Genomic DNA, 20,464 nt, shown 5'->3' on the forward strand with positions numbered 1-20,464 from the left:
TAGGACCAGAAAGTTTTCAGTGAAGTTAAACTAGAATGCTCTGACTTTGAACAAGGAATTACATTATTTTCTGAGCTATCCTTAGACATGACATCTCTATCATAGCAAAAAAAAAGAGGAAGGCAGGAACAGGGAGGCATATGGACCGCTCTGTTTTAACTAGACTTGTAGCCAACCAGAGTTGGGATTCCTTGAAGTTTGTAAAAGGAAGCTTTCTTCCTAATACGACTTGGGATATTGTTTCTTTCATTCGGCTTCATGATAAGTAATGTACTCCAAGTGCTCAGGAAGCACCCACCTCCTGTTTTGAATGATGTGGAGGTGTGAGGCTACACAGAGCATGAAGTGATTGCAGTCCATTCCCTTTGGTGTCAAAAAACAATAAAAAAAAAAAAAAAAAGCTTTTGACTTAGAAAATGAACTTATGTTTGCCAGGAGAATGGATAATTAGGGAGTTAGGGATGGACATGTACACACTGCTATGTTTAAAATGGATAACCAACAAAGACATATTGTATAGTACAGGGAATTCTGCTCAATGTTATGTACCAGCCTGGATGGGAGCAGGGTTTGGGGGAGAGTGGATACACGTATATGTACGGCTGCTGCTGCTGCTGCTGCTGCTAAGTCGCTTCAGTCGTGTCCGACTCTGTGCGACCCCAGAGACGGCAGCCCACCAGGCTCCCCCGTCCCTGGGATTCTCCAGGCAAGAACACTGGAGTGGGTTGCCAGTAGCGCAGAGACTTCTAAACAAGTTTAACCCAAGGAGACCCACACCAAGACATGTAATAATTAAAATGTCAAAAGTTAAACAGGTCATCTTAAAAACAGCAAGAGAAAAACAACTTGTTACATACAAGGGAATTCTCATAAAACTATCAACTGACTTCTCAGCAGAAACTTTGCAGGCCAGAAAGGAGTGGTGTGATATATTCAAAGTACTGAAAGGAATAAAACTTCCAACCAAGAGTACTCTACCTGGCAAAGTTATGATTCAGAATTGAAGATTAAGAGATTAATCTTCTTAAGATTAAAAGATTAAGAGACTACCAGAAAAGCAAAAGATAAAAGAGTTCATCACCACTAATGGCTTAGTTGTAAAGAATCTGCCTGCCAATGCAGGAGATGTGGGTTTGATCCCTGGGTTGGGAAGATCCCCTGGAGAAGGAAATGGCTATTCACTCCAGTATTCTTGTCTGGGAAATCCATGGACAGAGGAACCTGGTGGGCTACAGTCCATGGGGTCACAAAAGAGTCTAAAGAAATGTTAAGAAACTTCTTTAAGAAAAGAAAAAGCAGTAACTAGCAACAAGAAAATATATGAAGAGGGACCTCCCTGGTGGTCCAATGGTTAAGACTCCAAGCTTCCACTGCAGGGATTGTGGGTTTGATCCCTGGTTAGGGAAATAAGATCCCATGGGCAAATGGTGCAGCCAAGAAATAAATAAAAATAAAGAAACTAGTAATCAATAACAGGAGGAAAACTGAAAAATAAACAAATATGTGAAAATTAAACAACATGTACTTGAATAACTAATATGTCAAAGAAAAAGCCCAAAGGAGAAATTTTAAAATAACTTGAACCAAACAAAAATGAAAATGCAGTAAAACAAAACTTATGGGATGCAATAAAAGCAGTGCTAAGGGGAAAGTTTATAATAATAAACACATTAAGGAAAGAGAAAGGTTTTAAATAAACAGCCTAACTTTATATCTCAAGAACAGAAAAGAAGAGTAAACTAAGTTCAGTGTTCACAGAAGAAAGGAAATTACAAAGATCAGAGAAGAAGTAAATGAAATAGAAATCAAACACACAAAGAAAAGATCAATGAAACTAAGACTTTGTTTTTTGAAAAGATAAGCATAATAGGCAAATCTTCAGCTAGACTAGTTAAGGAAAAAAGAGAGAAGACTCAAATCAAGTCAGATATGAAAGAAAAGACATTACAACTTACATTAAGTACAAAAGATCATAAGAGACCACTATATACCAACAAATATAACAACCTAGAAGAAATACCTAGAAATATGCAACTTACCAAGACAGTATCATGAAGAAAGAAAATCTGGGCAGACCAAAAATGAGTAAGGAGAATCAGTAATCAAAAACTTTCCAAAAAAGAAAAGCCCAGGATCAGATGGTGAATTCTACTAAACATTTAAATAATTAGCTTCTCAGACTCTTCCAAAAAATTGAAGATGGCCTAAACTCACTTTATGAGACTAGCATCATAATGACACCAAAACCAAAGACGGACAACAGGAGAAAAGAACACTCTAGGGCCCAATAGAAGGCATTTCCACTTACCAAGGATGACTGTGCAACTTACTAGCAACAGAGACTAATACTGAGCCCCTGATGTGGCAGTATTCTTCAAGGAGTCTAACTAATCTCATGGTGGCAAGTTCCTGACATGTCAGATCTTTTCCCTCTTGGAAGGGCAACAGTGTGCCCTCAGAGGGATTGATGTATATACCATTTCTGCCTTCAGAGCCTCAATCACCACTATTATGGGATGACTGATCTACAGGCATGGAATCCCACACAAGATAGCATCCAAGCATAGAGTTCATTTTATATTGAATGAGGGGCTAAAAGAGGCCCATGACCATTGAATCCACTCAATAGTATGCTGGTAAATTTTTAACTCTTTTCTTCCTAGAACATAAACAAACAGAACATAAGACAAAACTGGTAGTGGTTATCAGTATCTATGATGTAGATATTCCCAACTTGGGCAATTTAAAGTTACCAACTGGTTTTCAAAATCTGAAGATGTAACATTTGCCCTTTTCTAGCCAGTATGAGCCAACTCTACTACTTCCCTGGATCCACTGGTCCATCCAGAAGTAGTCAACTTAATGGAGCTTTGGGTGGCATATTGGAGATACAACTGAAGTACCTCTCAGTGGCAGTACTCTTGGAGGATGGAAGTCATCCTTCAGGATTCAGCCTATGAAGGAGGAGGTAGAGTTTCCTTTACACATGAAGACAGGGAGAAATACACTGTAATATTCCTTGTGTAATATCCAAGGAGGGCTTCCCTGGGGATTCAGCGGTAAAGAATCCTCCTGCAATGCAAAAGATGTAGGTTTGATTCTTGTATTGGGGAGATCCCCTGGAGGATACTGGAAATGGAAACCCTTTCCAGTATTCTTGCCTGGAAAATTACCTGGACAGAGGAGTCTGGTGGGCTACAGTCCATGGGGTCGCAAGATTTGGACGTGACCTAGTGACTAAACTATAACAATACAAAAGGAACTCAGGTGATCTGCTTGGTTACCTCTTGGTATCCCTTTGCCTAATTGTAACTGTGAATAAGTACATGTAAGAACACCTAAGTTGGACCATAAAGAAGGCTGTGCCCAAGAGTTAATGCTTTTGAATTGTGGTGCTGGAGAAGACTCTTGAGAGTCCCTTGGACAGCAGGGAGATAAAATCAGTTAATCCTAAAGGACATCAACCCTGAATATTCACTGGAAGGACTTATGCTGAAGCTGAATCTCCAATACTTTGGCCAACTGAGGTGAAGAGCTGACTCATTGGAAAAGACCCTGATGCTGGGAAAGATTGAGGGAAGGAGGATAAGAGGGCAACAGAGGATGAGAATGGTTGGATGGCATCACCAACTCAATGGACAAGAGTTTGAGCAGACTCTGGGAGATAGTGAAGGACATGGAAGCCTGACAGTCCATGCAGTCAAAAAGGCACACTTAGTGACTAAACAATCACAAGAACATGATAACTAAATGGTCAGACTTCTCATGGATGAGATCTTTGGTTAGATCACCAGGAAAGCCACTAAAACCTGCCAAGGCAATCACTGAGGATAAGGGGAATCCAGAATAGATAGTGGAGAAGAAAGACAGTAGAAACCAGTCACTGGAACCAGTTGCAAAAACAGGTGCAGTAGTCCATCCATTTATAATACTGCTTCCAAGTTCCCCTTAGGAAAAAGGGAATCGGAGTGGATCTGCTCCCAAACATGTGGAGAGGAGGAGATTCATGCAGCACAATGGTGAAGTGCTGTGGCCACAGAGATGTGTCTCTCAGATCTCCTTTTAAGAAACCCTGTCACAAGGAGAATAATAAGCAGATGGCCTTAGGTGCCACACCTCTGGATCCACTGTGATATTCCTGCCAAGGCTACTCTCCCTGAGACACTCCCAGCCAATGACAGAACAGCAGGGGGACCAGAGCCAGGACTCCATCAGGACACAGAAGCTGTTACAGGTAACTTTTGCTGTGCATCTCCTCATAAGTCTGATCATGACTTTCTCTGAGTTCTCACACCTGTACTGCATGCTCTTCCTCTCACTCTTTCTTCCCTCTTTTCAATCACTGGTGTCAGTTTTGCATGATGATTTGAAGGCTCAGGGACTTCCCCGGTAGTTCAGTGGTTAGGACTCTGATCTTTCAACTCAGGAGTCATGGGTTCAATCCCTGGTTGGGTAGCTAAGATCCCAAATCCCTCATGGCACAACCAAAAAATAAATATATATATAATTTTAAAAAAACAAATGATTTGAATGCTCTGCCTGACTGCCCCAATCCCTCCCCCCATATCTTTCATGTGCGTTTCTCCCAATAAATTTATTGACATCTATTTCACCTCAGGGTCTTCTCTTCAGAGCCCCCAAACTAACATGACAGAACCACAAATGAATCTCAGGAACATGAGGCAAGCTGTACAAGGGTATAAGCAATATGATTTCACTTATATGAAGTCTAGAAGCATGCAAAACTAAATAACATCTATTTTTGTTGCCATTTAGTTGCTAAGTCATGTCTGACTCTTTGTGATGCCCTGGACTGTAGCCCACCAGGCTCCTCTGTCCATGGGATTTTCCAGGCAAGAACACTGGCGTGGGTTGCCGTTTCCTTCTCCAAGGGATCTTTCCAAACCAGGGATTGAACTCGTGTCTCCTACATTGGCAGGTGGGTTCTTTATCGCTGAGCCACCAGGGAAACCCAACATCTGTTTAGGGCATATACATATGTGGTAAATCTATAACAAAATGCAAGTGAATAATAGCCATCACATTCAGGACAACAGTTACATCCAATGGAAGGATGAGAAGGCGATGGGATGGTGAATGAACACATGGGTATTCTTAATGTCTTCTGTTTCTTCAGCTGAGGGCTGAGTTCATGTTGGTCCCTTTTATTTATTTCTTGAATATATTTGTTGTAAATATTCCCTCAATATAACTCAATATTTATGTTAAAATAGAAAGAGATTTCCTTAATTTTCTGGAAATAATTATACAATGATAGTTATCATTTATTGTTAACCATAATTTCACTCCTTCTTTAAACTCTCATAACAATTTCTTAACAGCTATACGTAGCATTTTTAAACTCATGTGTGAAACAAAAGAAAAAAGCTAAAATATTAATTAAAAGGTAGAAATAAATCAGATATCAGTAAAAAAAAAAAAGATAAAAAATAAATTCAGTCATATAGGAAAGCCAATAATGTTTTCATCAAACTTTTACAAAGAGAAAAAATAAAATCATTTATGAAAATTTTAAGTATAGATATTTAGATATTACAATTCCAAAGTATGAATCAGTGGCGAATGAAAGCATTTAGTCCCTCTCTATAGACTTGGGTGTTAATCTGGACAACCTCAAGGTGAGGGTGTACAGGCAGACCAATGGTACATCTGCCCAGTGGGGAACAAGAAGGGCCACCTCCCCATCCTATGGCCTCCAGCCCACTGGCAAAATGAACAATCATGATTTGCTTGAAACAGAAACAGCACCGGTGACAAAGGAAAATTATTTTAAATTCAAATGTTAAGAGTTAGACAACCAATGATATATTTGAAACATTTTTAAAAAATGTATTTATCCACATATAGTTGACTGACAATGATGCATTCATTTCTGCTGTACAGCAAAGGTTTCAGAGAGAGAGAGATCTACATATATACATATACACTCATGGGGCTTCCCTGATGGCTCAGCAGTAAAGAATCTGCCTGCTAATGCAGGAACTGCGAGTTCAACCCCTGGCTGGGAAGATCCCTTGGAGAAGGAAATGGCAGCCATGACAACCTGCTCTAGTATTCTTGACTGGAAAATCCCATGGACAGAGGAGCCTGGTGGGCTACAGTCCATGGGGTCGCAAAAGAGTTGGATGCAACTTAGCGACTAAACAACAACAAATACACACAAACACAGTAAGTCCCCTACATATGAACCTTCAAGTTGCAAACTTTCAGAGATGCAAATGTGCTACTATCCAGATATCACTGGATCATTTTTTCAAGAGTGCAGATAGAACTGAATCCAGCAAGGAACCAGAACCTGTGCCATCAACATCAGGCATGAGTGAAACTGCACCTGGCCCTCCACCTCTTCTTGCTGATGATCCTTCAGCTCTACCAGCTCCCTCCTCCAGTCAGTAACACTTCTTGCCTGTTCGCTGGATGCCAGCCCCTGTGTGCCAGCTGGTATACTGTACTACTGTACTCTTCAAGGTACCATACTATAGGATTAAATATGTTTTCATCATTTTTTGTGTTTGTTTTTTATGTATTATTTGTGTGAAGAGTATTATAAATGTATTACAGTATTACAATATTTAACTCTTTGTATTAGTTGGGTACTTAGGCCAACTTTGTTGGAGTTACAAATTGGACTCAGGAGCACACTCTGGGAATGGAACTCATTTGTATGTAGGGAACTTTGTGTGCATGTGTGTATTCTTTTTAATATTCCTTTTCATTATGATTTATCACAGAATACTGAATATAGTTCTCTGTGCTATACAATAGGACCTTGCTGTTTACCCATCCTATATATAATAGCTTGCATCTGCTAATCCCAACCTCCTCCATCCTTCCCCAATTCCCTGTTTCCCTTGAGATGTCTGTTCTCTATGTTGTGATTCTGTTTTTGGAAACATCTTTTTTTTTTGGCAAGATGCAATATTTTTATTTGTTAAATGCAAAGTTTTTGTTCAGTAGTGAAATATTTTATTAAATTTGAATAATATCTTTTAAAATTAAAATCTAATTTTTAAAAATGATGACTCTTTTTCATTATTAAATCATATTGTTGGAAAACATTGTTTTTAAAAGACCATGAACACAGCCTGAGTTTTCACATAAAAAAAATAAAATTTGTCACCAATCCTCTTAGCTCTGATCTTTCTAATTCCCAAAACAAAATTTTCTCCTCATGTGGCCAGGGTTTTTCCAGGCCCCACCAGCTCCTAGGAAGTGGTCACACCAATAGTGATGACCAGCTCATGAGCTGGCTCACATGAGGTATCAGGAGGGAGTGGTTCACCACTGCAATGCCGAGAGCTGGCTTTTCTGTTCTCCCCACTCCCCTCCCACTCCACTCCCAACCCCTGCAGATGGCATGTGCCTCTTCCCTGTACGCTGGGAATGAGATTTTGTTACCAACCCTTATGACCGAGGGAGGTTTCCGAGTGATAAGGGAAAAGCCCATACATGGAAACTTGCCTCTAATCTAATGTATTCAGCTAAATATTATTTTACATCTTCAAGACACAGATCAGCCAGTATGGCACATGTATTGTGATCTGAATTAAGAAATACGTATTCAGACTTCTCTGGCTGTCCTGTGGTTAAGAATGGGCCTGTTAATGCAGGGGACACAGGTTCAATCCCTAGTCTGGGAAGACTGTGCATGCCTCAGGCAACTTGGCCTGCGAGTCACAACTACTGAGCCCGTGCGCTGCAGCTACTGAAGCTCATGGTCCTAGCGCCTGTGCTCTGCAACAAGAAAAGCCTTCACAGTGAGGAACCGGAGAGCCACAACTAGAGAGTAGCCCTAGCTTGCCGCAACTAAAGAAAGTCCAAGCGCAGCAACGAAGACCCAGCACAGCCAAAATAAAATAAATATTTAAAAAAGAAATACATGTTTAATCTCTGTCCCCATTTCTGGCACAGAGCTCCTAAAACCCTTGAAATGTCCTAGGTGTTGATAGCAATAAAGTTGTCTTTTGTTATGTTATGAGGTGACTTTTGCAGGTTGCTGGGAAACCAACCATTGGATTAGAGGGTTGGAACTTTCATTGCCACCAACTTCTGACCTCCAGGGACAGGGGACGGGCTGGAGGTTGAAACAATTGCTAATGGCCAATGATTTAATCAAACATATCTATGTAGTGAAGCCTGCATAAAACCCCAAAAAGATGGGGTTTGGAGAAATTCTAGACTGGTGAACATGTCAAAGATCTGGAGTTAGTGGCATGCTCAGGGAACCTGGAAGGTCCATGCTCTGTCTCCATACCTTGCCACATACATCTCTTTCATCTAAGGCCCTGCTCTAAACCTGGACAGTTAGAATTTTGATAGGAGTGGGTTTAACTTTGTCGTTCTTGTTTAGTTGCTAAGTCATGTCTGACTCTTTTGTGACTGCATGGACTCTAGCCCACCAGGCTCCTCTGTCCATGGGATTTTCCAGGCTGGAGTAGGTTGCCATTTCCTCCTCCAAGCGATCTTCCTGACCCGGGGATGGAATCCGAGTCTCCTGCATTGCACACGAATTCTTTATCGCTGAGCCACCAAGGAAGCCCGGGTTTGACTTACTAGGTCTACATTTTGCTCAAACACCCGAGCTTTTAGTTTACACCCCAGGTGATTCTGACGTTGCTTACAACTGAGTGAGATACTCAGTGAGATACAACTGAGATACAAGTGAGATACGACTGCACAATACAGGTCAGCACTTAAGTCGTTTCATAATGATGCCTAGGTGCCAGGAATGCTCCGCCTGGGGTGGGTCATCCACTGACACCATGCTAGATGAGAACAGCCCGGCGATGGAAGTGAGGAGGCTCCCAAGGCGCTGATTGTTGTTGATTTCTCACACCGTGGGAAGAAAGTCCCAACAACAAGATTGCTGTTGATAATTGTTGCCGATTTCTCACACCGTGATTCATAATATCCCAACTCCAGGAAACAGAAATTGAAAGACCCCAAATCAAGGCTATCATGACTTCCAGTTCAAATAATCAATGTCAATGCCACCTCAGTAAGTCACTGCCACACTGTGCACCTCCCTTTCCTCATTCATAAAATGAAAAAGCTAAAGGAGATGATGTCACTAAGAAAAACTATACAATTCCTGGGGAGGGGGAGCAAAAAACTATTGTGTGCCTATTATTTTTAATTGAAGTAGAGTTGATTTACTATGTTTCACGTATATAGGAAAGTGATTCACGTACATACATATATATATATTGTTTTCCAGAATTTTTTCCATTAAAATTATTACCAAATATTGAATACAGTTTCCTGTGTATACAGTAGGTTCTTATTATCTATTTTATATATAGAAGGGTGTATTTATTAACTCAAATTTCCAACTTACCGTTCTCTATTTTCCCTTTGGTAACCATAAGCTTGTTTTCTCTATGAGTCTTTTTCTGTTTTGTAAATAAGTTCATTTGTATCATTTCTTTAGATTTGACATGTAAGTGATATCACATCATCAGTTCAGTTCACTCAGTCGTGTCCAGTTCTTTGTGACCCCATGGACTGCAGCACGCCAGGCTTCCCTGTCCATCACCAACTCCCGAAGCTTGCTCAAACTCACATCCATCAAGTTGGTGATGCCATCCAACCATCTCCTCAAGTGTGAGAAACGCAAACTGATGTTTTATTGACATGAAGAATTATTCATTAAAACCCCTGGTCTCAGGGTCTTGGGGAGGCATCTTTAGTCCTCATGGCCAATTGTTAATGCTGGGGACAGTGTCTTCAGGAAACCATCTTTGCCCTTCAGCGATTCTGGAGCCAGATGATGTAAGCCCCAAAGCAGCTTGACAGGAAAACATTCCACTCAACTGTTTTCTCTGGACTTGTGATTTTGGTGGCAAAGTTCTTGATCCCCTCCCCCCACTGGAAGCCAGAAACCCGTCTCCCAGGGCATCAAGGTTTTCTGTAGTATCTAGTTGCTAAAGATCCAAAGGAACCAAATGCTTCAATGAATCTTGGCCTGGAGCATATGGTATTCAAGTGCAAGAGCACTAGACACAGCAAACACGTGAAAGTCAGATGTGCACCAGGTAATGAGCTGAAAATGAGAGTGCTGCTGCTCACAAGAACCTTCTCTGATTTCTTCCACTGTGCCAGATCATGTGTGGTATTTCTCAAAATTGATGGGTAAGCTGGGGGTCCATGGAAGGCTGTTCTCTGGGTTCCACAAGATGAGATTATTGTGTTTTTCATTTTTGTTTGTTTTTTTTTGGTTTTGCTTTGTTTGTTTGTTTGTTTTTGGCCATGCTGCTTGGCTTGTGGGACCTTAGTTCTCTGTCCAGGGATTGAACACGAGCCCAAGGCAATGAAAGCACCAAGTCTTAACCACTGGATCTTGGAGAAATTCCCTATGTTTGCATTTTGAGAGTGAAAGTGTTAGTTGTTCAGTCGTGTCTGACTCTGCAACCGCATGGACTGTAGTCATCCAGGCTCCTCTGTCCATGGGATTTCCCAGGCAAGAATCCTGGAGTGGGTAGCCATTCCCTTCTCCAGGGGATCTTCTGGACCCAGGGATCAAACCCATGTCTCCTGCATTGCAGGCAGATTCTTTACCATTTGAGCCACCAGAGAAGCCCCATTTTTTCATTCTGAGTATGTTCTAAATATGTTATCAGAATCTCTTATGGGTGACCAGAATGACCCCCTTACACCTGAGCCCAGCCACAAAGCATCACCTTATTAGAGTTTTGCATGAGCTCTTGTACATGCCAGTTGACAAAGGTATCATAGTGCCCGCATGAACACGGTAGAGAAAGGAGATGAGGAAACTGAATCATCACACAGCCCCTGGTAGGACTGGCTATGCCATGGCTATGCCATGGCACTCAGAATCATAATCATGTTGCAAGGGAATGTGTCATCAGACCCCAACTGTCACATGTATCAATTGACAATGTAATGATGCAAATTGGCAGATGTAACAACATGTCACCATTTATTAGCAGTAAGTGTAGTACTAAATATCCAATGAGTAATTCTTCTATTTGATATTCCAGAACTAATCATCTTTGTGTCCACATTAATGGCGGCTTTTATAAAACTGCATGCTGAAAAAGTATTTCACTGAAGAAGAAAACTTTTAAGAATCAAGAGACACTGTGTTATGTCAGTGCTTATTGACTGCTTACTAGCCTGCCTAGTAGAGTAAGTGGTGTGATTGTCCACTACTTTAATGAAAGTTTCATTTTAAAAAATTCATTACTGTTGTTATCGTGTGGACTGCATTTAAGCAAACATCGTTTTCTGCATTTGTAGTATCAGAGTCAGAATAAGAAATCTACGATATGCAGAACCAGATCTGAGCTACATCTTTTTACAATTATACCCTAAATCAGTTGTTTCATTTCATCACAATGTAACATCTGAAGCACGGCTGGTGAAGAATTTAGGCTCTCCATTCCCCCAAAAGGCACCTTTTACTGCAGTTTCTAGAGGGAGTTGTTAGATGGTGAGAATTCCTAAAAAGAAAAGAAAGCAAGGCATGAGATTCCACAGAAAATAGTAAATGGTAGTGCCTTTTTACATGAAAACCCCCACCACCCAACCTATCACCATTGATAAGGACCCTGCTCCCTTCAGCTAAGCCCCAGGCTGACCCACTGTGGTGTCTTCATTTAATTACTCTTGCTAATTTCAGCTTGCTCCTTGTTTCCTATTTCATTTTATATCTGTTTTAGCTTTCTTATTGTATAAAAAACCTAGAGTTTATATTTGGCTTTCTGGTGAGTGCATGTGTGCTAAGTCGCTTCAGTCATGTCTGACTCTTTAACTGTAGCCTGCCAGGTTCCTCTGTCCATGGGATTCTCCAAGCAAGAATACTGGAGTGGGTTGCTATGCCCTCCTCCAGGGGATCTTCCCAACCCAGGGATCAAACCCATGTCTCCTGAGGCTCCTGCACTGCAGGTGGATTCTACTCTGAGCCACCAGGGAAGCCCTGGCTTTATGGTAACACATTAGAATTAGACAAAAATAATTCACTTTCGTTAAGAATTATTTTCTTTTACAAGACTCTAACCCTTAAAATGATGCATTAACCCTTGCAAAGTACTGGAAAGATATAGAGATTATGGGAAATGTAATACCATCAGGAAACAAAGCAAAATAGAAAGATCAGCTCCAAGCTAGTCCCAATATCTTGGGTAAGACTCATGAGCTCTGAGGCTTCTTCATAACCACACCCAGGAGAGAGTCCTACTGTTTTAGGGTCCCGATATGTTTGTACAGATGGCTTGAAGGATGGACCATTGCAGCTGAAAAGGAGAGCCACACACCACCCACCTCCTTTGCTTCTGAGCCCACATTCTATTCCTTGGTTTCCATAGAGTCATTGCTTCTTCTCCATTTATAAAATAAGATGAGAACGGGCTCAAGCCCACCTCTAAGCACTGATGAAAATGACACAGAGATAATACAAACAAAGACACTGAGTGCTAGAAATGATAAGACCAAGTTGCCACCTCTAGGTTGAGTTCAAACCTTGAAATCTAATTGGAAGGCAGTATTGTATATGTTCCCCAGCTCAGAAGTGAGAAAGATGGGCTGGTTTGTCTCAGAAGAGGCAATGAACCATCCGGGAAAGGCCACAGACTCAAATGTGGAGGTATTGCCTGTCTTTTTGTGGTAGAAAAGGAATGGCTTCACAGGCTTGGCTTGGTTGTACAGATCCATTATCTTCTGGTTCTGAAACGGGACAGAAAATGCCAGAAGGAGAAACAGAGGCTGTTTGAGTAGTTCAAGGTTGTTGTTGTTTAGTTGCTAAGTCATGTCCGACTCTTTGAAGATCCCACAGACTGTAGACTGCCAGGCTCCTCTGTCCATGGGATTCTCCAGGCAAGATTACTGGAGGGGGTTGCCATTTCCTTCTCCAGGGGATCTTCCCAACCCAGGGCTTGAACCCTCGTCTCTTGTATTGAGAGGCAGATTCTTTACCACTGAGCCACCTTGAAAGCCCTGCAGTTCAAGGTTCCTTGCACACAACCTATAAATGTTCCAATGTTTGAGCAACCCTATCCATATATTAGAGCAAGCCTAGGAAAAACATTGCAAAGGAACAGCAGAGTGGGCACACCCAAAATCTCACCTTCCCAGCCTTCACCCTCAAATCCAGAGGGGGCATGGAAGTTGACACAAGGCACAGGTTCACGGATAAGTGGCCACGCTTGAATTACAAATTGGAACTCTCCTCACATTAGAGGCTGAGAAGACCCCCTCTTCCCCGAGGAAAAGGAAGGAGATGCAAATTTGCAGCAGGAAGCCAAGGTCCTCTCTCACCCAAGCTGCATGCATGAGAGACCCCCTCCTGTAAGAACCACTGTTCTGGCAAAGGACTACCAGGTGGGGGTGTATAGGTTTTTGATTGTCAAACATATGAGAAAGGTCAAAGCCATGAAAAAGGCACAAGAGGGTCTAAAAACTCAAAGGACTTGCACTCAAAGGAACAAAGGAATATAGAATAATCAGAAAAAATCTTCCATATTGTATACAGAAAGATATTTGTAGGTGTATATATTTATATATTTACATATTGTTATATTTAGGTAAGATAAGTATTTCTAAGTAAAGTACATTATATCCAAGATCTCCAAAGAGATAATGGAATGGCCCATAATTCGGCCACATTCTACCCTGAATAGGGGGACTTCTTCCAAAAGATTCCTTTATTCAGTTAATAACTGCCAGTTAATCTATCCCACTCTGTGGACAGCCAAAAACCAAGAAGCCAACCTTGAAACTGCTTTCTTTGACCTCTCAGCATCTAACCCAGTAACAAGACCTGTAAAGCCTAGTTCCAAAATATTTGTTGAATTGAGCCGCTTCTCACATCCTCCCGCACACCTGTTCCATCCCCACCACCCGTTCTCCACAGAGCAGTTGAATGAACTGTAAACTGAAATAACTGAATAAACAAGATCATGTTACCATCCAGCTTAAATGTCTTGAATGATGTTCTCATAATTATCATATAATTTAAGGCCTTTAACAAAACCTGCAGGGTCTAAACCATCTAGCTCTTGCCTACAGAGCTGAAAGCGTACTGTTTCGTCCTCATCTACTTCATCACACACCATATCCACTCTGTCAGCAAATTCTATTGCCTTAATTTAAAGTATTTCAAGACTCTGACCATCATCCCTCTTCCTCCAGTAGACCCTCAGATTACACCTGGGTCACCCTGAAGCCTCCAAGGGAAATTTTGTCCTTGTCCGTCACACCCTGCTCTCAAGTAGCAGCCAAAATAATCCTTTTAAAATCTATGTCCTTTCATGTCACTCTTCTATTCAAAACATTCTAATAATTTGGGTTGAATTAATTTAAAAAAATTTTATATATTTTTAATTGGAGCATAGTTGCTTTACAGTGTTGTTAGTCTCTGCTGTACAACAAAGTGAATCAGCCCTATGTATACATATATCTCCTTCCTCTTGGACCTCTCTCCCAGCCCCACCCCCAATTCCACCCCTCTAGGTACTCATAGAGCATCAAACTGGGCTCCCTGTGCTGTACCAGCTATCTGTTTTACACATAGTAGTAGATAAATATAACAGAATATTACACAGCCATAAAAGGGAAGGAAATTGGGTCTTTGCAGTGATGTGGATGAACCTAGAGTCTAGCACATATGTTGAATGAATTAACTGATTGACAGGTTAAAGACTTTACAAAAGTGGGAAAGCTCTTTTACTATCTGCCTTTCTCTGAACTCTGCCTCTTCCCCAGCTCACTCCCGGTCCTTGAACTTGCCCTCACTGGACACTCTGTTGGGCTCACATTTTTCTTCCTTTCCTGTCCAATAAAATCTTACCTTTACAATAATACCTGCTGTACTATTTACCATGAAGCCAGGCTCTAGCTGTTTCTGGCGCCACCAATCTCTTTACTAGTTCTAATCATTCTTTCCCAGACAGCATAACCCCCTTTAACATGTCACAGGCTTACCCATGATTACGCTTCTTGTGGACCATTTCTTGTCTTCCACTAGAATGTAAACCCTAGAAAGGCAAGGCTCTTTGCCATTCTGTGCACTGATGATGTTCAAATGCCTACAACAGTGCTGGAGGCCAGTTAGAATGAACACATTTGCTGGCTTGGATTGGATGGTGTTGAATTAAATTGAATTGCTGTAAACTGAAGTTTCAGAAACAAGTTGTTTTATATCAGGCAGTTAAAAATAAGAAAAACATGGGCTTCCTTGGTGGCTCATGGTAAAGAATCCTCCTGCCAATGCAGGAAACACAGTCTCAATCACTAGTTCTGGGAAGATCCCACATGCCGAGGAACAACTAAGCCATGCCACAACTACCAAGCCTGTGCCCTAGAACCCAGAAGCTACAACTAATGAGCCCACGCACCACAACTCCTGAAGCCCACACACCTAGAGAGCCCGTGCTCTGCAACAAGAGAAGCCACTGCAGTGAGAAGCCCATCCACCACCACAAGAGAGTAGCCTCCACTCACTGCAACTAGAGAAAGCCCACACAGCAATAAACAAGACCCAGCACAGCCAAAACTAAACAAATAAAAATTAGTTTGGCTTTAAAAAAATAAAAGCTTATTGCATGCACATGACTCTAAAGGAGCCAGGTATAAATATGCTTAAGAACAGGAAACTATTTATTTTTTAATTATAAAATTAGATTTCCTGACAAATCAACTTCTGAGAAAAGAAGCTGGGTTTTTTCTAACATTATTTTTCTTTGTCACTTACCTTCAACTGCAATTCGGGCTTTCCACCAACGTCCTCACAACATAGACACATTTCTGGCTGCTTTATTCCCAAATAAATAGGAATCCCTTTGTCTTTCTCAAGACACTCCGGATTCTTGCATGGTATAATGGTGACAGTGACTGTCAGAGAAGAGGGGTTACGGCGTCAGTGACCTTTTGCAATTACAAAAGACCAAGATCTTACAGGCAAGGCTGGAAGAGCCCTTAAGAGTATAATCCCACTACCAGACCCACAGAGTGGTCAGCCTCATATTCATTCGTTCATTCATTCACTCAGTCATACCAAGCACCAGTCACTGCTCTAGGAAATGGAGTGCAGGCAGAGGAGGCAGACCCCACCGTTGGGATTTTCACAACCTCTGCTTGAACACCTGGAGGCGAGGAGCACCAATCCCAAGCAACCCCTCTGATCTTTGGAAAGCTCTGTTCATTACCGAGTTTTGCCTAACTGATGTTGAAATCTGCCTTCTGTGCAACCCACCCCATTAGTCCTCTTAGGACATAGGAAGTTGGGCAAACAAGCCACTCTTTTTCCTTAGGACAGGCCTTCAGATCACTGAAAGCAGCTCTCCTGCTCCCCAGAAAGCTACTCCACTCCCTCTGCTCTCTTTGCCATGGTCCAAGACACCTCTTCCCGGGCAGATGTGAAATTCTTCCCCCTCCAGGTGTTGTTGTTCAGTTGCTAGGTTGTGTCTGACTCTTCGCAGTCCCATGGACTGCAGCACACCAGGCTCCTCTGTCTTCCACACTCTCACAGAGTTTGCTCAATATCATATCCATCGAATTGGTGAAGCCATCCAACCATCTCATTCTCTGCTTCCCCCTTCTCCTTTTGCCTTAGTCTTTCCCAGCAACAAGGTCTTTTCCAGTGACTTGGCTCTTCACATCAAAGTATTGGACTTTCAGTTGCAACAACAGTCTTTCAATGAATACTCAGTGTTGATTTCCTTTATGGTTGACTGGTTTGATTTTTTGTAGTTCAAGGGACTCTCAAGAGTCTTCTCCAGCACTGCAGTTGAAAAGTATCATTTCTTTGGTGCTCAGTCTTCTTTCTGGTCCAACTCTCATATCCGTGTATGACTCCTGGAAAAACCATAGCTTTGACTATATGGACCTTTGTCAGCCAAATGATGTCTCTGCTACAAAGCCACACTTTAATAAAAGGATGGTACAAGCATCCCAGCCGCACTGATGTGAGGCTGCTCCAAGGAGCAGCCACACGATGACCTGTCACTTACCTGGCCCCACATTGTTGCTCCGAGGAACTACCACGAGGATCTGACCCTGAAGGAACCACACCTGCTGACTCAAGTCGGAGACTACTACATATCTGGGACTATCCATTGCTGTTTAAATGGAAAAGAATAATTTTTTAAAAACCCCAACATGATGAAGGCTGCTTTACCAGATGTTAGGAGAAAGATCATCTAATCCAGGTCTTTCAGGAAGGAAGGCTCAGTCGATAAAGAATGTGCCTGAACACTAAAAAAAAAAAAAAAAAGAATCTGCCTGAAATCCAGGAAACCACCTGCAATGTAGGAGACCTGGGAAGATCGCCTGGAGAAGGAAATGGCAACCCCCTCCAATATTCTTGCCTGGAGAATCCCACGGACAGAGGACCCTGGTGGGATACAGTCCCTGGGATTGCAAAGAGTCAGAGATGACTTAGCGACTAAACCACCACCAGGAGAATGATCTAATCCAGGTCTTTCAGGAAGGATGGTTCAGGGTTTGCACATTAAAACTGGCAGCTCTCACATGACCCATGAACCCAGCCTTTCTTTCCACTGAAACTGTGGGCTCTGTTGAGGAAGAGAAGGGCCATAACTGGTCTAAGAAGGTAAACTCTCATCCCCATAAGTACACATGTGTCAAGGCCCAGCTACTCTCCTTGATGCTTTGGGTTTGGCCCAAGCCAGTGTCTGGACCCAGAGCAGTGAATAAGAAATGGTCAACACCCTCATGTTCCAATGGGAGATGGATAGCCTTGGGTGGTAAGGACTGTACACAGGAAGGGGCAGAGAAGGCTAGGGTATTCAGAAGAGACAGGCATGAATGTTCCTGGCCTCCAGACTCCATGCCAACATCACCTGATGTATGGATTCCTCCATCGTGTCCCAGAAAACATGCCATAGTGGGGTAGTCTCAGTGCCTGTGGGGGACAGTGATAGGAGATCTGAGCATTAGAAGACATTTCAAGACCCTCCCAGGAAACTAGTTCCTAATGTCCTGATTCTGGGCAGGGAGCCAGGAAGCCTGGACTGATACCAAGATCTGAGGCACCTTCTGGGACAAAACCTCAAGGCAACCTTAAGGAGGGCATGTAAAGCAGAATTTTCCTCCTCCAAGGGATCCAGCCAGGGACCGTATTCCCCCTAGAGGTTCCAAGGTCAGGCATGACTTTTGACCTCAAATAGCCCACAGCTCCCTGAAGTCTGAATCACCTACTCCCAGCAGCCCTCCCCAATCCCACTGGCAAATGCATCTGCCTGGGAACAGAGGAGGGACCCGAGTCAAGTAGATCTGTCAGGATCCTAGCAGCTCCCCAGAAAGAGGCACCTAGCCCGGCATGGCTCCACCCCTTCACTGAATCTTAAAACACGAAAAGAGAGAAAGCTCTAGAGTCAAGGAACCTTCCAGCTCTCAGTTGGCAAGAACCTTTAAAGAAAGCACAGGGGACTGTATAGTAGCTCCAGCAGGTCCTGAGAGCAATGACGGGCTATGACAAAGCAGGGGACATTTATCTGGCATGTTAGGGAGTGCCAGCTACCTCAATGGGGTGTGACAATCTTATGACATGAATGAAAGCAGGATCCTCCTTTCAGAAGATCGCGTGAGGCTTAGATGAAGAAATTACAGCATCAGCATGATATGACCTGTCTGGGCTCCCTGAGAAGAAAATACCAAGCCAAGCTCCTCTAGCAGGGTTAATGACAGATCCTGGGTTTCTCAGGAAGGGGAGATTGAGAGACTTCCCCAGAACCCAATTCTCCTGCTGCTGTCACTCTGGACTGGACTTGTCGGCTCTAAGTGAAGGGAATCCATCACCTGGGGCCAGGAAGCTTGCCCTCTGCAGTCCTACTAAGGGAGCCCTATGATGGCAAAATTTGCTGTGGGCCCAGGTGGCACTAGAGGTAATGATCCAGCCTGCCAATGCAGGAGCCCATAAGAGACAAGGGTTCGATCCCTGGGTCAGGAAGATCCCCTGGAGGAGGGCATGGCAACCCACTCCAGTGTTCTCTTCTGGAGAACTCCATGGAGAGAGGAGTCTGGTGGGCTACAGTCCATAGGGTCAAGCACAACTGAAGCAACTTAGCACACACAGGCAGAGACAGGAGGCATATGGCATTTCTGGTCACTGAATCATTTCAACTTGGGCTACCCATACATGGAGGGTTAAGCTAAAAGCACCTCCCTCTGCTCCTTTAGTCCCTTGGAGATGCACCTCCATCCTCTTGGGAGCCACAGGCATTGAGCTGCACACCCTTAACTGTGGTAAACCTGGGGACTTCCCTGGTGGTTCAGGGGTTAAGTCTCCGTGCTTCCAATCAGGGGACGCAGGTTCAATCCCTAGTCGGGGAACTAAGATCCCACATGCCATTTGGTATAGCCGAAAAAAAAAAAAGAAGAAGTCCTAGTTTCTGGTGCCCCTAAATATAGTGGACTCTAGACCTGCCTAAGGACTAACGAGGTAGGTAGTGACTTTTCGAAAAACTGAACCCCAGATCCCAGCTTACCCCTTCCACTCTGCTCTAGTAATGTAGAACATTTGTAGGTGTCAACAAATGGTAAGTTATTGTTCTGTAAATTTGTTACATGTACACACCATCTGCTGAGGTCACACATAAAACATTTCTGAGACATAAGTTAATTTGACTGAAGTGAATTTCAGAAGGCAGACTTAGAAGCACCTATAGCTTCTTATTCACCTGGGGGAAAAAGGGCAAAGAATAAAACTTTCTGGATTAGCACCTCCATGAACCCCTCGTCCCAGCCCTGAGAAGAGTCTCCTTACTTAACCTCTCATACATTTCACCCCCATATCCTTTCTTTCTTTCTTTCTTACTCTCTTTCTTTTTTTGAAATTTCTGACCAGGCCACACCACCCAGCATGTGGAATCTTAGTTTCCCAACCAGGGATCAAACTCCTGCTTCCTGTAGTGGAAGCAGATTCTTAACCATTGGTGAAGTCCCCCCCATCTCCTTTCTGGCCTTAGAGGAACATGATCCTTCCTTGTTGAGGCCTCAGTCCCATCACTTCTGGTTTGCAGTTTATCTGTTTCCCTTGGAGAGAAAGTGTGGTTATGAGTTTAGATACACCTCTGTACAAATCCAGGCTTGGCCGGTGTTACCTCTTGAGTCCTCTCTGCCCAGCTGAAAAATCCCTCCATCATGCTTCAGTCAACATACCCCTTTTCTTGGGATGCTTGCCCCAAAATGACATCAAAAAGGCCCCACCGTCTGGCCCCCAAATTCATGGGTCCCTGTTTCAGTCAGGATCTAGGCTGTAAAGCAGAACCCACACAAGGAACTGCAAACAGAGGGAACTGAACACCAGGAACCGGTTACACATATGTTAGAAGGCTGAAGAGTAAAAAGGAGTTGCCAGAGGTACCTCAGTTCAGTTCAGTCACTCAGTCGTGTCCAACTCTTTGTGACCCCATGGACTGCAGCAAGCCAGGCTTCCCTGTCCATCACCAGCTCCCAGAGGTTG

General features: G+C 42.9%; 1 protein-coding gene across 5 annotated transcripts; it reads right to left on the bottom strand.

Moving 5' to 3' along the window:
- Nucleotides 1–10,943: 10,943 nt before the first annotated feature.
- LOC147363189 (interleukin-36 gamma-like) lies at nucleotides 10,944–18,486 on the bottom strand. Of its 5 annotated transcripts, none has more exons than XM_086323727.1 (6): nucleotides 18,409–18,486; nucleotides 17,841–17,902; nucleotides 16,989–17,096; nucleotides 15,731–15,870; nucleotides 12,502–12,705; nucleotides 10,944–11,483 (listed from the first exon to the last, which is right to left on the bottom strand). In XM_086323727.1, exons 2-6 carry the CDS (start codon nucleotides 17,881–17,883, stop codon nucleotides 11,454–11,456), a joined length of 525 nt encoding a protein of 174 aa, XP_086179853.1. In that variant the 5' UTR covers nucleotides 17,884–17,902; nucleotides 18,409–18,486; the 3' UTR covers nucleotides 10,944–11,453. The 5 variants fall into 5 exon arrangements, with proteins under 5 accessions (XP_086179853.1, XP_086179852.1, XP_086179855.1 ...); XM_086323726.1 differs by having other exon boundaries at nucleotides 18,384–18,476; XM_086323729.1 differs by lacking the exons at nucleotides 16,989–17,096; nucleotides 18,409–18,486 and adding exons at nucleotides 17,156–17,232; nucleotides 18,384–18,404.
- Between the last annotated feature and the right edge of the window lie 1,978 nt (nucleotides 18,487–20,464).

This window comes from Bos grunniens, chromosome 11 (assembly GCF_055505025.1).
Source record: "Bos grunniens cultivar Pamir isolate PY7600 chromosome 11, Bosgru_T2T1.0, whole genome shotgun sequence".
Classification (NCBI taxonomy): domain Eukaryota; kingdom Metazoa; phylum Chordata; class Mammalia; order Artiodactyla; family Bovidae; genus Bos; species Bos grunniens.

What these genes read in the sequence shown, in the direction of transcription:
- LOC147363189 (XM_086323727.1), bottom strand. Translation starts at nt 17,883, where the DNA reads ATGGCATGTTTTCTGGGACACGATGGAGGAATCCATACATCAG. An exon ending in AGCCCGAATTGCAGTTGAAG is followed by an intron (nt 12,706 to 15,730) that starts GTAAGTGACAAA and finishes GTCCCGTTTCAG; the next exon opens with AACCAGAAGATAATGGATCT. An exon ending in CCTTCCAATTAGATTTCAAG is followed by an intron (nt 11,484 to 12,501) that starts GTTTGAACTCAA and finishes TTTTCTTTTTAG; the next exon opens with GAATTCTCACCATCTAACAA.